Source organism: Schistocerca piceifrons, chromosome 4 (assembly GCF_021461385.2).
Source record: "Schistocerca piceifrons isolate TAMUIC-IGC-003096 chromosome 4, iqSchPice1.1, whole genome shotgun sequence".
Taxonomy (NCBI): Eukaryota; Metazoa; Arthropoda; class Insecta; order Orthoptera; family Acrididae; genus Schistocerca; species Schistocerca piceifrons.
In genome coordinates this window covers 587,041,937-587,058,081 of record NC_060141.1, presented here as the reverse complement: position 1 = coordinate 587,058,081, position 16,145 = coordinate 587,041,937, and the positions used below count along the sequence as shown (strand labels likewise).

At 43.8% G+C, this 16,145-nt stretch overlaps 1 protein-coding gene across 1 annotated transcript; it reads left to right on the top strand.

The window, feature by feature from the left end:
• The first annotated feature begins 5,652 nt into the window (after positions 1 to 5,652).
• LOC124796039 (cytochrome P450 6k1-like) lies at positions 5,653 to 15,683 on the top strand. The gene is made up of 6 exons (XM_047260125.1): positions 5,653 to 5,774; positions 9,523 to 9,755; positions 10,419 to 10,913; positions 12,007 to 12,180; positions 13,954 to 14,163; positions 15,476 to 15,683. Exons 1-6 carry the CDS (start codon positions 5,653 to 5,655, stop codon positions 15,586 to 15,588), a joined length of 1,347 nt encoding a protein of 448 aa, XP_047116081.1. The 3' UTR covers positions 15,589 to 15,683.
• Positions 15,684 to 16,145: the final 462 nt, after the last annotated feature.

Sequence of the window (16,145 nt, the reverse complement as noted above, 5' to 3'; positions counted from 1 at the left end):
ATACTATAGACAAATTCGCAACTTTGACATTAAGCATTTTACACATGGACAACTGTATTAATAGAGTGCAGGCTTTGAAAACGGCAACATAAAATCAATTGATTTGCAAGAAAGACAGAGCACTAGTAAAACTTCTGAGAAAACTTCAAAACAACGGCCACCGTTTAACTAGGCCAACTGAACTCTTCCACACCACCTTAAAGTTCGACTATGGAAGTCTCACCATAATAATAAGATTTAAATGCCTCTGAGTGCATCGGTCAACAAAACACAATTACGACCACTTATTTCATATCACGTACACAATACGAAGGAGTGGGTTCCACAGCTTCACCGCTTCACTTCAAATTTTGTTCCCAGAGAAGTCACAGAACTGGTATCTCCAAGCTGCCCATGTCGCCAAAACGCCCGATCAATTTCACACCACAACATGTAACGGTCATCACGCTCGTTCGGCAGCCGTTGACACTCGTCTGCCAGCGAATGTCACGAGATCTCGAGGGTTACCCAATCCCTTCGCCCACCAACCCGGAAAATAATACGCGAAAACCAAAGATAACTTAACTCAACCACAATCGATCTCAACGATACATGAACAAAATAACACTGGCGCCAGCTCGCCACGGCTCACCCACCAACGTAACTTCCTTTTCACGCAACCTGTATATTTAACAATATATAACCATAAAATTTCCTTTAACGAAATGAACAATTTTGCAAAATTCTTTTGACCTTAAACCTCAATTTGAATAAGCTTTTAGAAAATAAATCTGAAATGCTGTACTGCGAAACAGCAATCAATATGACAATGATTACAAGACGGCCGGACCTGCAGCCCGCCCGTTATCGGGTGAAACAGCGGTGTTTACTACCGCGCAGGACTCTGTCTTATTAAATGTCCTTCGGCAACACAGGAAAACTACATAAGCACCATTGATGACAAGAGTGATTCAATTACTCAAAACAGATGACGTAACTTTTAATTCGAAAGCTGTATGTCGAAAGTTTCGGCGTTAAGATGCGCACCTGTGCTTAAAGGTTAAACAGATTAGGAAACAATATGTCAATGACAAGGGTTACTTCAAAACAACCAACCTCCCACTTTCAATCGGCAACCAAGGTGCGATTGAATCCCAACCCGTCCCTTCTGACAATTTTATTTTGACTAAAGCCCTGATGACAGTTGGATGTTAATATTTTCAAGGTTATACTGATTGTCAGTCAGTAAGACCGCTCTAAAGGAACGTCTTAAAACATTACTTGTGAACACTTATAACAAGAGAACTCACTCGGCGGAACCACAAGATCCAGCTAAAATGCACCCGGTCATTTCTCGGCGCTAGACCTCCTTGGTACCGGGCATTCTCTTCATTTGCGTCGCATGTAAAACAAGCCCTGATTTCATTGACCCACGCGCTCTACCTATCACGCTACCTTCTAGAGCGGAGTTACATAAGTTTTGCTGTCCCGCCGTTTACTCATTTCGCTGGTTGTCGACAAAAGATAACTGCATAACAGAGTTAACAAGATTCTCTTACTCACGAAGAGTGACCGGACGAGGAACGAGGGCGATCCGAGATCTATCTTCAGGCCGAATACCTTTCAAGACATTAGCAACTAAATTCGCCTCAGGAACATCCACACGTAGTGCCGATTCTGCCTCAGGAACCCGCTCTACATATTCAAACAACGGGGCGTCCTGCACGCGCCAATAATATCTACCCTCTATCTCTCTGCGCATACGGTTTGATCTCGCGCTTACATTGACCTGTTATTTTGCAATATTAGTCAGTTCCATATGTTACCAGACAAATGCGTTTCCGAAATTTCATTACTCTGCATTAATTATTTTTTGGAGTTGTAATTTTTTTCCACCTGTGTATATTGCAAAACATTATGCCGAAAGTAAAAAATTTAAGACACGCTTGAAAGCAATAATTATAATAGCTTGAACAAAAATATCACAAAGTGGCATCAGCAGTTACACGCCTCATCTGTTATCTGAAAACGAGCGTAAGTTCTGCCAAGCGAGAAACCACGAACCGCTGCGCATGAGATAGCGAGCGACCTCCGAGGCAGCGCGCGCGGTGACACTGCAGAGAGCGAGGCAGACAGAGAGCGCCAGTTGACTCCGTCTCTGTCGGCAGGCCACTCCGCTGCTGAGTCACTGCCGGGGCTCCCCGTCCCTGTCCCCTCCAGCACGCTGTGTGTGGCGACTCCTCCCGCACCGATGAATGGATGGTTTGTTGTGGTCCCCGCTGGGCCGCGGCCTCCTCGCTGCCCGACCTTGTCCTCCCACGAGCGACCTCTGGAGGTCAGCGTTCAGCGTTGTGCTGACGCACAGGTGTGTGGCTCGCTGCTGTTTGTAGTACGTTTACAAGGCGTTAGATGAGAGGCTGCGTCACCTGCCATCTAAAGAATGAATGCTTAATCCATTTACCTTATGATTTTTAAGCAAAATATTAAATATAATACAAACAATAATACATTTAATTTATAAAGTGACATCTAAATTTTTAATATAATCAGTGGCGTTTAAACAAAAATTGCAATACGCAAGCATAATGCTGTTCACTAATGTGCTTTTACCTATTTATTGTTCAAAAATGGTTCAAATGCCTCTGTGCACTATGGGACTTAACTTCTGAGTTCATCAGCCACCTAGAACTTAGAACTACTTAAACCTAACTAACCTAAGGACATCACATACATCCATGCCCGAGGCAGGATTCGAACCTGCGACCGTAGCAGTCGCTTGGTTCCGGACTGAAGCGCCTAGAACTGTTCGGCCACCGCGGCCGGCTCAGCCTTGGGTCATGAGTTAATAGACAGGAGTAACAACATAAAGTAAAAGGAAAGTACCAGAATGCCCAATAAAAGACCTTACCCCCCGAACCAAATTTCAAAACGCACATGATCAAAGTCGATACATACTTAATACTAGAGATGCAAAACCCATAAATTACTAGCAGTAATTACTACTGTAATAACTGTCATTGAAGTGTGTTTTATAATATTCTGTAACCAGCGACCAGCTATTTTAGCCCAAGGGTCACTTAAAAACTGTAATTAAATTAGAAAACTAACCCTTAGTATACGGTCAATTTATGCGTGAAACTTTTAATGTCAAATCGAAAGAAAAAGGCTCGACGCAATTCCGAGGCTTCCCTTTCAGACCACTGACCGTGATTGGCAGATACCTTAGCTGTGCTTCACTATACTTTTTTTTATTCTCTTCGGAATGACTAACATTTTAATTCTACATCCTCTGTTCCCTTTAATTAATTTGCAGTTTCCATTTTGATTAATTTTCTTTTTAAATCGTTATTAGTACTTTGATTTTTCTTTGTTGAAAACAATGTTTGCTTTCATAATGGAAAAATTTGTGTTATTACATGATGAATACTGTCATGTGGACGACCTGTCTTAAAATACCAGGTAACAGATCTTTCAAAACATGCAGCAAATGAAGTTTTCTTAAGAGTGCTTGTCACTCGTCGATTAAATATCTACGCATAACGTTGTAAATCAATGTGACATGGAGCGAACACTTAGCGTCGGTTGTAGGGAATACGAATAGTCGACTTCGATTTATTGGCAGAATTTTAAGGAAGTGTAGCTCATCTACAAAGCCGAACGCATACAGAATGTTTATGCGACTTATTCTTGAGTACTGCTCCAGTGTTTGGGATACCCCTCGGGTATCGAAGCAATTAAAGGGGTGCCTCTGGGTTTGCTTCCGGTACGTTCGATCAACACGCGAGTATTACCGAAATACTCCTTGAATTCAAAAGCGAATCCCTGGAATGAAGAAGCTCTTTCCGCGAAACGCTATTAAGAGACAGTAGGGCAGTGTCTGTATTTTTCTGTTTCTGTACAGTTCAATGCAGTGTACCTTCGGACATGCATGCTCGTTCGAAGAAACAGATACTGCTGCTGATTGATAGCCGGATTAAATTATGAAAGGCATTCACATATTGCGAACACGATTGTACAACTAATAAGATTTAATAACTAGTAACATATGAAAATTTGTGCCGGACGAGAACTCAAACCCCGATTTCCCGTTTCACGCTAGCGTTCGCCTTCACCGCGTCGGCTATCTGCGCACAACTCACGGCCAGATCCAGACTCCTACATGTCGCCGTGCCTGCGTCACAACCTGTACTCGTACGTACTTTATGTAATTCCCGTAGAAAGCAGTATATTTTAAATGAAATTCGCTGCCTAGTACAGGCGGATAAATACGATATTGCAAAGCCTGTGTTGTTAAGAAGAATGATGGATGCATGTCCGACGAACCATTGCATCGAACTAAACACACACTGTAAACAGTATTTAATCCCACAAGAAAGCAGTGTGAAGAACAAAACACTGTCTCTCCCTGTGCAGGAATCGTAGGATTTGTATGAGAGCACTATGGGATGGAGACACTGAGACAGATGGAAGTTTGGGTCCGGCCGTGAGTCGAGCACCGACAGCCAAAGAGGTTAAGCGACCTTTCGTGTAAAGAGGGAAATCCAGGTGCGAGTCCCAGTCTGGCACAAACTTCCACAAGTTACTAGTAAACCATACAGTCGGTGTACAATTGTATTCGCAATTTCCGCATGCATTACATAACTACTGAGAGAGTTCAGAGAATCGGTTTAGTTCGAGAATCGGCAGAACTGTTCTACTGCAGCCAGCTTGTATCTCTTATAAGGACCACGAAGGGCTGGTACGGAAGCATGTAGACAGTCGTCTTCCCCTCACTCCATTTCCGTATGAAATAGGAGGGGATTGTTTGGCAATGGTGCAAGGTACTCTCTGCCATGCACCGAGTGGTGATTTGTGCAGTAGGTAAGTAGATATATATATATATATATATAAGAGTTTTAACAGTTTACCGGTTTCGACAGCATCAGAGTACTTTCGTAGTAAGATGCTGTTTCTGATTATGATTTTTCTGAGACGAAACTGTAATATCCACCAAATGCGATCAAAGCAGTTGTGAATCAACAAGTGTTTTTTTTTCAGACCGCGTGAGACTGCCATATTTCATTGAGGTAGTAGTTATCGCTTTCGAATCATTCAGACATAACGATCGCAGTGGTTAGTTGGTCGGTTGGTTGATACGAGGGAGTGGACCATACAGCGAGGTCATCGGTCCCATCGGATTAGGGAAGGATGGGAAAGGAAGTTGGCGTCCCAATTCAAAAGAGACATCCTGGCATTTACCTGAAGCGATTTAGGGAAATCACGGAAAATCTAAACCAGAATGGCCAGGCCTGGGTTTGAACTGTCGTCCTCCCGAATGCGAGTCCAATGTGCTAACCACTACGCTTCCTCATTCGATACGATCTCAGTGTTATCAAAGGTTCAGAACGGGGTCTCGACAACAGAGTGACAATGAGGAATACATGGAAGTGTTAGCACACGGACGGCGCTAACACCAGAAGGAATTTTGCTGCGTCGTGATAAGAGAACCGACTGCGGGATGACGGAGCGTTTCAGCTTCGTCACGCCCGCCTCAGACAGAGAGCGTCGCGGCGAGTGAGACGGCGCTAGGCGAGAGGCTGGTGGTGGGGGAAGAGCGCTGATACTTAAGGCAGAGGCCGGCCCGTGCCGGCACCACAACACTTCCTACTAGCCGTGCTGTGCTGTCTGGAAGACATGAGTGTTTCGAGCAGACTGCTGCTGCTGGGCGCCGGCTGCGTCCCCAGCCTCTCCGTCTGGGCCCTGCCGGCTGCCGCCTTCGTCGCTGTCATCGCCGCCTGCATCTCTCTGCGATGCAGGTACGACACAAAGCAAATAGCTAAGGCTTTCTGAAGTATCACTGTACTGGCACTGTTGAAAACGAACCAGTGTCTTAGTCAGGGTAGCGTAAAATAGGCAGTGATGAATCTTACAGCTCTTACTGAACTGAAATGGTTAGTAAACTATGAAATATAAATATCATCATGTACGAGGTAATAGCAACATAGTACTGAAATAACAGTACTGCGCCGATACGTTTTTGCGTGTGCATTTGATTGCCTGTTATACATAATAACAATAACTGCAGATGATATGCAGCAAGGCAACAGTTAGCTTCTCTGCTGAAGCGGGTTTCTGTAGTAAATACGTCCGCTAGGTTACAGATTTAATTTGTTTCTCAACCGTTGTGTTGTCATGTCAATGCTACATATTTACTGTTTACATCGTTGTTCCGGGCAACCGTTTTGGCAAAATATTCGGTATTATAATCTAAACACGAGTTTAGTTTCTTTTAGTTTTCACTAGGTATTGGTTCCCATTTTAAAATGATCTGATGATTATATTAAGCACGTGCAGTAAAGTCGTATTTCTTTTCTTGACACGTCAATTTGCAGCGAGTTAGTGAGGCTTCAGGAGAACTACATGATCCAAACATCTTACCAAACGATGTGGGAACACAAAAAATTGACAACAAGCCCTAGATGACTTTATGGCACTGATTCTTGTGAAAATCAACATTTCCATACTTTAGCAGATAAATTTAGGCGCAGGCATTGCAAGTAAACTTAAGCTATGCTCTCATAAAATGAGAAATGAACACACTTCATTGAGACTTTCTAAAGACGAATTAAATGACATTTTCGTTTTATAAAATATTTTTCTTAATAACTGGCAGACATTGGAACAACAGTCCAAATTGTTTTGTACCAGTTTGCTTGACAATTTAAAAAAAAATTTACCCTTGATGTAATTAAGTTTTTATCGGTATTTGTTATTCCATGTATTTTGGGCTAACAAGCATTATATACCATACATACAGAAATAAGGTTTACTTAATGTAAACCCTTCAATGAATTGCAAATTGCAGATTTACATGAAATCAGCGTAATAAAGTGACATTCTTTTGTTTGGGGTTCAATACCAATTGCTGGCACAGAGCACAACATAATCATAACTAACACTTGGTTTAAGAATCATGAAAGAAGGTTGTATACATGGAAGAACCCTGGCGATACTAAAAGGTATCAGATAGATTATATAATGGTAAGACAGAGATTTAGGAACCAGGTTTTAAATTGTAAGACATTTCCAGGGGCAGATGTGGACTCTGACCACAATCTATTGGTTATGACCTGTAGATTAAAACTGAAGAAACTGCAAAAAGGTGGGAATTTAAGGAGATGGGACCTGGATAAACTAAAAGAACCAGAGGTTGTACAGAGATTCAGGGAGAGCATAAGGGAGCAATTGACAGGAATGGGGGAAATAAATACAGTAGAAGAAGAATGGGTAGCTTTGAGGGATGAAGTAGTGAAGGCAGCAGAGGATCAAGTAGGTAAAAAGACGAGGGCTAGTAGAAATCCTTGGGTAACAGAAGAAATATTGAATTTAATTGATGAAAGGAGAAAATATAAAAATGCAGTAAGTGAAACAGGCAGAAAGGAATACAAACGTCTCAAAAATGAGATCGACAGGAAGTGCAAAATGGCTAGGCAGGGATGGCTAGAGGACAAATGTAAGGATGTAGAGGCTTATCTCACTAGGGGTAAGATAGATACCGCCTACAGGAAAATTAAAGAGACCTTTGGAGATAAGAGAACGACTTGTATGAATATCAAGACCTCAGATGGAAACCCAGTTCTAAGCAAAGAAGGGAAAGCAGAAAGGTGGAAGGAGTATATAGAGGGTCTATACAAGGGCGATGTACTTGAGGACAATATTATGGAAATGGAAGAGGATGTAGATGCAGATGAAATGGGAGATATGATACTGCGTGAAGAGTTTGACAGAGCACTGAAAGACCTAAGTCGAAACAAGGCCCCCGGAGTAGACAATATTCCATTGGAACTACTGACGGCCGTGGGAGAGCCAGTCCTGACAAAACTCTACCATCTGGTGAGCAAGATGTATGAAACAGGCGAAATACCCACAGACTTCAAGAAGAATATAATAATTCCAATCCCAAAGAAAGCAGGTGTTGACAGATGTGAAAATTACCGAACTATCAGTTTAATAAGTCACAGCTGCAAAATACTAACACGAATTCTTTACAGACGAATGGAAAAACTAGTAGAAGCCAACCTCGGGGAAGATCAGTTTGGATTCCGTAGAAACACTGGAACACGTGAGGCAATACTGACCTTACGACTTATCTTAGAAGAAAGATTAAGGAAAGGCAAACCTACGTTTCTAGCATTTGTAGACTTAGAGAAAGCTTTTGACAATGTTGACTGGAATACTCTCTTTCAAATTCTAAAGGTGGCAGGGGTAAAATACAGGGAGCGAAAGGCTATTTACAATTTGTACAGAAACCAGATGGCAGTTATAAGAGTCGAGGGACATGAAAGGGAAGCAGTGGTTGGGAAGGGAGTAAGACAGGGTTGTAGCCTCTCCCCGATGTTGTTCAATCTGTATATTGAGCAAGCAGTAAAGGAAACAAAAGAAAAATTCGGAGTAGGTATTAAAATTCATGGAGAAGAAATAAAAACTTTGAGGTTCGCCGATGACATTGTAATTCTGTCAGAGACAGCAAAGGACTTGGAAGAGCAGTTGAATGGAATGGACAGTGTCTTGAAAGGGGGATATAAGATGAACATCAACAAAAGCAAAACAAGGATAATGGAATGTAGTCTAATTAAGTCGGGTGATGCTGAGGGAATTAGATTAGGAAATGAGGCACTTAAAGTAGTAAAGGAGTTTTGCTATTTGGGGAGCAAAATAACTGATGATGGTCGAAGTAGAGAGGATATAAAATGTAGGCTGGCAATGGCAAGGAAAGCGTCTCTGAAGAAGAGAAATTTGTTAACATCCAGTATAGATTTAAGTGTCAGGAAGTCATTTCTGAAAGTATTCGTATGGAGTGTAGCCATGTATGGAAGTGAAACATGGACGATAAATAGTTTGGACAAGAAGAGAATAGAAGCTTTCGAAATGTGGTGCTACAGAAGAATGCTGAAGATTAGATGGGTAGATCACATAACTAATGAGGAAGTATTGAATAGGATTGGGGAGAAGAGAAGTTTGTGGCACAACTTGACCAGAAGAAGGGATCGGTTGGTAGGACATGTTCTGAGGCATCAAGGGATCACCAATTTAGTATTGGAGGGCAGCCTGGAGGGTAGAAATCGTAGAGGGAGACCAAGAGATGAATACACTAAGCAGATTCAGAAGGATGTAGGTTGCAGTAGGTACTGGGAGATGAAAAAGCTTGCACAGGATAGAGTAGCATGGAGAGCTGCATCAAACCAGTCTCAGGACTGAAGACCACAACAACAACAACCAATTGCTGCTTGTGAATCTTGCCAGTTATATGGCTGGGATCCATGAAACTTTTTGTTCCTGACGTTTCGTCCAGAGCTACCATAGACATCTTCAGAGGTGCTTCTCGCTAGACAATACCCAGCGAAGACAGGCGTATCTCTCAAGATACCCATCGCAGCCTTGGACGAAACGTCATGAAAAAAACAGTATCATAGTCGATGACAGCCTGGAAGTTTCACCAGTACCAAAGACAAGCAGTAGTGGAAGGCCTTGTTCAACAGGCGTGTTCTCCGTTGCGTTGCAGAGTGCTGCAGTGGCTGCTGTCCCTGGTGGTGGAGACGCGCCCCCTACACGAGGTGCGCACGGCCACTACGTGTCGCGGCCGCAGGAGTCCGCCTCGTGGGTGCGGCTGGGCCGGCAGCGGCTGCTGCTGCTGAGGGACCCACAGCTCGCCTGGCAGCTGCTGTCCGCGCACTTCCCCAGCTTCCCCGCCAGGGTGCGCACCCAAGGCTACGACGACGGGCTGTTCGCTCAGGAAGGTAAGAGACCTGTGACGACACTTAGCCAGTCTCTCTAATACGCAGGTTATACGGCTGCACAATTCCCTCCAGATGCGAGAATACCTAAAACTGTACTCTGCAACGTCATGTAACCATATTTTTTCGTAACTTGTGATGAACATATTTCCCATTTACACATTCCTTGTCCTGTAGATCATGTTGTCAAACTTCCGAGAGTAGTGCGTATCCAAGAGGAGAGCACCCAAATGTCGCTATCTGATGACGTATATTTAAAGTGCAAAATACGATAATAAGGTGCTGTCCATTAACAGTGCGCCTCCTTCACTTATCTCAGTGAGCGAGGAACATTGTTCTTCAGAAAATGAACTTGCAGTCAGGTGCACTTAGCATCGAACCCCAATCTCACAAGCCTAATTTAGGTTCTCCAAGTTTTCCCTAAATCACTCACACTGAGGCACACAGCCGAATACCTTTCCCACCCTTCCCTTATTATAGCTTCTGCCCCCATCTATAACGTCCCTGATGGGTCATCGAACCATGACTTACCATTCTTCTGCTCTTAATAGTATCCCTACATCAAAAGGAGCGCAACTGTCCACCACTTCAAAATATAAATCGCTGCACTAGTTCCCACTGTGTACCGTAGCCATGCTGAAGCGGGCCCCTCGGCCTGTGTTGCAGGAGAGCAGTGGAAGCGAACCCGAGGCTGCCTGACGCCTTCTTTTACGCCGTCGGCCCTGCGCTCCGCCGAGCCGCAGCTGCGCGCGCACGCCCGCCGCCTGGCCACTCTGGCTGGCGGGTCTGCAGCCGCTGTGTCACCGCGGCAGCTGCTGGCCTACTGCACCGACTGCGTCGCCTCGGCGCTGCTCGGTCTGCAGACGCGGACCCTCGAGGACGCGGACGGCTCCTCGCCGTTCCTGGAGGCCGTCCAGCGTGCGCACGACGCCAAGACCGACCCTGGCCGCCGCTTCGTGTTCGAATACCTGGGTCGAGCCGCATTCGACGCTCTGGGGCTGGGACAACTACCCGACAAGATTGCCAACTTCTTCAGATCGGTGGCTGCTGTCAGTATCGACCACCGTAACAGCAACCCTGTGTCTTCTCACGACTTTGTACACCTGCTTACGAAGAGGATGAAGCTGGAAGGCGCAGATGATAAGGCTGTCCTACATGAAGGTAACTATGGCAACCTACTTCGTGATTTTATCAGATATATGGACACTAACGTATCACATTATTATGACCACCACACACGTCACATAACACATGTCAAATAATGTGCCCTGGCAATGTAGGTGTTCAAAAAGACAGATAAGACTCTGCAGGGTTCCTTTCAAGTGAAAGAAAGGATTGATCATATTGTGAAATGGACTTCCGTTACTTTTCTGGTAAAGTGTAAATCCTTTGTGTAGCTCTATCGTGAAATTACATTACTGGCGAATGGGTTAATAACACTACCATTGTTGTTGAGGTGATTTTTCTACTATGGGTGAAGACAAGCCAACATACAACAGCATCACAGTTCACTTTCCAAATAAACTTGGCAGTACCATTCTGCACCTATTAAAACACTTCAGTGAACCAAGCTGCGAACAGACCTCCGAAATAGGCAGATGGCTTAAGGATGATACATTGATGAGATAAACTAATTTCCACGCCAGCCTGTGGGCAACGGACCAGTGTTGGCGACAAGCAGCGATAAGCAGTGAATCGTGGCTCCTGCATGACCTGACAGCTGGGCATCAAGAAGCTCCAATGAGAAATGTCGGAGAACAAAGGCTCTTCCGCTTTGCTGGTAGAATCCGTGGGTGAAGTGGTAGTATGGAGTTAGCATCACTGCTGTGGCATAAGAAAAGTATTTGTGGTATTTTCTAACATCATTAACATTGTAGAAATTACTTTTGATTGATTTCATAATTCCTTTATCTGTACTTTCAGAAGATGATGATGATGTAATTTCAGATGGACATGAAGCTTGTTTTCCCTAGTACAGCTGGAATCTTACTAGAAACTGCATATCACGAGGTTATAGATGTAGGGAAATGGCTGAAATAGAACCACTAAGTTGTCAAGATATTCTCTGGTTCAGTTCTTTACCATGGCCCGTCCACTAGCTGACAGAAGCGCTTTAGATACCATTTACAATTCTGTACAACTGTGAGGCTGCAGTTATGTATGTGCGACTAGGTGGTCATAATAAAGTGACTAGGCAGTGTTTCCTTCCGATTCAGTGGCATTTGTCAACAGTCCATCGTTTTCATCGTTGCAGTTTCTGGTCAGACCGCCGCCATCCTGTCAGCGGGCGCTGGAGAGACCAGCCACGTGCTGCAGCACTGCCTCCTGGAGCTGGCCGCGCAGCCACAGCTGCAGCAGCGACTGCGCTCTGACATTGCTTCTGCTCAAGATCCAACTGCGCTGCCTCTGCTGGAAGCCGTTGTTAATGGTGAGCACAACGCCTTTGCAATCTGTATTATAACTTGTAACTTATTCTAAAACAATATACTATTTTAACAGATGCTACCGTGGGCAGGGAAGGTTTAATATTTGAGTGTTTATAAAGAGATGCAGATTGATGTACTTGCTTCTGCATTACTGGAAACCAACCAAGGGCGTGTAAGGGACTCTTCTGCAGGTGTCGAAAGAGGATACATAACGTAGGACCGAGTTGGAGACTTCGCTAACAAGACCACCAATGAAGTGTGTCACTGTTAGAATTTGTAAAGTGTCGATTTCGCCACTAGGAGCGAGTTTAGTCGTTTTCTGTAAGCAATCTGACTATTTCTTGCTTCTCTGTACAGTCTGGGGTACGCTGAAGTGCTTTCTTACGAACGAATACTTGAGCTGAGTTTCTCTCGCCGACCGTGGCGGCCGAGCTGTTGTAGGCAATTCAGTCCGGAACCGCGCGACTGCTACGGTCGTAGGTTCGAATCCTGCCTCGGGCATGTGTGTGATGTTCTTAGGTTAGTTAGGTCTAAGTAGTTCTAAGTTCTGGGGGACTGATGACCGCAGATGTTAAGTCCCATAGTGCTCAGAGCCATTTGAACCATTTTTGAGTTTCTCTCCCTGAGTTATGAAGAAACAGAAATCGCGATTCATGTTGTGTGTAATCGGTGATATACGACCTAGGCTTGGCAGACAGGGAAACAATCACAGTAAATGTTAGAAACTGAATAAATGAAATAAAATTTGTGCCACACGTAGAACTTGAACCCAGGCCTGCTTGCTTGCCAGTTATTACGCTACTGCAGCAGTGTAGGTTTCACACCTGCACGGGCTAACCGAGCTCAAAGCCATCCATAACACATACTTCAGGTTTGTAGTTTGTGCTGGGGTGTTACCTGTATTGCTGTGGTAGTGTAATGGCTAGCACAACTCCATAATATACATAGAGCGAAGGGCTCAAGTCTTAGCTGTAACACAAATTTTAATTCATTTCTTCAGCTTCTGGCATTATGACAGACAAAGCCAAGACTCAAATGTTTCCAAAAAATTTAATTATATCACAGTATGAGTATTACGCTGCATTTACTTGTTCTCTGAGCTCTTTACTTTCAGTGCTAGTCAGGGTGGAAATCTTCGGTTTCACAGAGCTAATTGGTATCAGCCAACTTAGTGTGTCCATCTAATAAACGAGGGAGCGACTTTGACGAAAGTCACAGAAGTTCCCCCAATCTCAAAGCTAGATTAAGAATAGGACATAACATTCTTTATACATCTTTGCACTTTTCTAGTGTTTGAAAGCAAATGTATTTACAGTCTCTAGGTGTATTCGTTCTAGTAGGATATTTATTTAATATATTCGATTTCCTAATTAAGCTGGAACAGAATAACATCACGACTAGATACATCTAATATTTTCCTATAGATGTAGGTTGCCAATGGCAGGAATGTTTTCAATTTATTTGTCGGCGTGATATTTCCTTCGCGAAAGCAACATTCACTACCAGTCATACGTACACTAATAAAACTGGGGTTTACAAACTGTTCTCCAGACCTCAATGGCAAGTTACTGTGAGCGGTGTCTGCTATGTTGAAACAGCCTCCAATTTATATTCACAGTCTGTGTTCATCTTATTCTCTTAGGAAGCGTCGTACTTAAAATATAACTTTAGTACGAGTAGGGTACTCACCCTTGTTTCCCACACGTACTGTACTGTTTGTCGTACGAAGCTGGATTCTCGTTACCCGCGGCTGACGTGGTGTATTTCCGCTGCAGAGACGCTGCGGCTGCACCCCTCGGAGCCAGTGCTGAGCCGCGAGTGCCGGCAGGCGTGTTCGCTGGGAGGCGAGCAGCTGCAGCCGGGAGACCGCGTCCTGGTGCCCGTCTGGTCGCTCAGCAGGGACTGCGGGCCACACGGCTTCCAGCCAGACACAGGCGTGGAGGCGCCACAGCTCGTCTTCGGCGGGGGACCGCGAAAGTGCGTCGGTAAGTCAAGCATCACACTCGCGCTGTACCTAAGACAGTTTGTTTTCGCAAGTTTCTGATTTAAGAGTTTAAATCGTACCCGGATGTTACGAGATATGATTCATTTTCGTGAGTTTCGTGGAACACGTCGAAACACTACTTTAGCGTTACTTATTTGCTCTAAGGATAACTCGCTACTGTACCTGCAATACACGACAGAGTCTCCCGAATACTATCAGCAGTTGTCCGCGTCCATGTAGCTGAGTGTTCAGATCACATAACTGGAGATTTTCCTTTGGTGGAAGGACCGGTGCACTCAACCTTGTAATGCCGACTGAGGAGCTACGTGACCGAATAGTAGCAGCTCCACGGTCTGGGTCTGCAAAACGCTCGGGAGATCGCTGTGCTGATATCTGCGTGACGCGGCAAGGCAGAGGACGACACGGTGGCTGGTGGACATCCTTTGAGTCGGCAGGATTTGACGAGGAGCTCGTTTTCGTATCAGCCGTTCTGTTCTCACGGACAGATCACAGTCGTAATATCACGACAAACGGCTGTCAGTTTTAATATTTTCTTCGGGATGTTATCACGCAGTCCTATGTATCAGCAGTATTTGAACCACATTACAACCGAGCAACGTCGGTAACACTCTCCGTCGTCTACGGTATTATTAGCAGTATCGTAAAATGTGGCCTACGCTAACCTCGGGAGCAAGCATTTGCAGTCGACGGAAAATGGTATTACTATAGAAATTAAACGTCAAAGAAGTATTATACACTCTAAGCAGCTTACGGTTAACATGAATTTCTTGAAATATGTTCGAGCTGTGGAGTACGTTTTATAATAAATGTTTTTTCCAGTATCAGAATAGAAGACGAATCTTCAGACTATAACATATACAGAGCTACATACATATACTCCATATTTAGCGCTACACAGAGTGAGATGAAGCTTTTCGCGCATTTTAGAATTTGCTCAGCTGCGCAGAGATTAATCCTACAACAATTTCAAACATGGGCTGTTCTGTGGAAACACTTCTTTTCATATCGCATGGCGTGCTAAATTGCTTCCGACAAATTACCACATGCTGTCGTAAGTGTTGCTGGCTCTGGCTAAACCTCAAAACTGCTAGGCCAGAACATAAAACCAGTAACGAAATGATGTCAGCTAACGCACTGAAACGAAGCGCCCAGTGACAATACCACATCACATCTACTTGTTAAGCACTTTCTCACAGTCAAATTTATTACATTAATTGTAACAGAACAGTGTACTTTGTAATGTATATATTTGCAGTGCGTAACAGAATATGAGAGTGCGGTTTTAATTTCAGGCTACAGACTGGGTCTCCTGGCCATCAGGATCCTGATCGTGGAACTGGTGTCTCAGTACCGGTTGTTCCCCGCTGGAAACGCGATCGGTCTCAAGAAGCTTGACGACGAGTAGGAGCTGTAGTCCACTGCAAAATTACAGGACGTCTGCACGGCTATGACTGCCTTCGCGAGAGGAAATTATTTCTTTTTAGATAATGATATAAGAAGACTGATCTTTCTGCTTACTGTTATAAGACTAAAGTATTTATAACAGAAGTTACTGTGTAACAACTAAATCTTACTACTATGTAGTAATCATAGAGTGTACCTTGAGCTTTGACGGTGTGGATACTGTTGCTACACTAAGTGTGGCGTGTCATTCACACTACGTCTTATCTGTGATTTATTTATTATGAATACATTTTTCATGTAGTACATAACAAAATGTTAATGAGAACTACAGAGTCAGTAGACAGTATTAATAATTATTAACAATAAACATCATTAATTCATTACCTTATCATTATTTATATTTTGGCATACACTTCCACTCCTGATTCCTGACGCGAAAGTTTTACCTAATATTCACCATTCTTATCTTACCGATGTTATAAATAACTGAAAAATCATTTTACTTTTCGTTTATTGCACCTTGAGAGAAATAGGAATAAGGTTTCCAGGAAGAGTAGC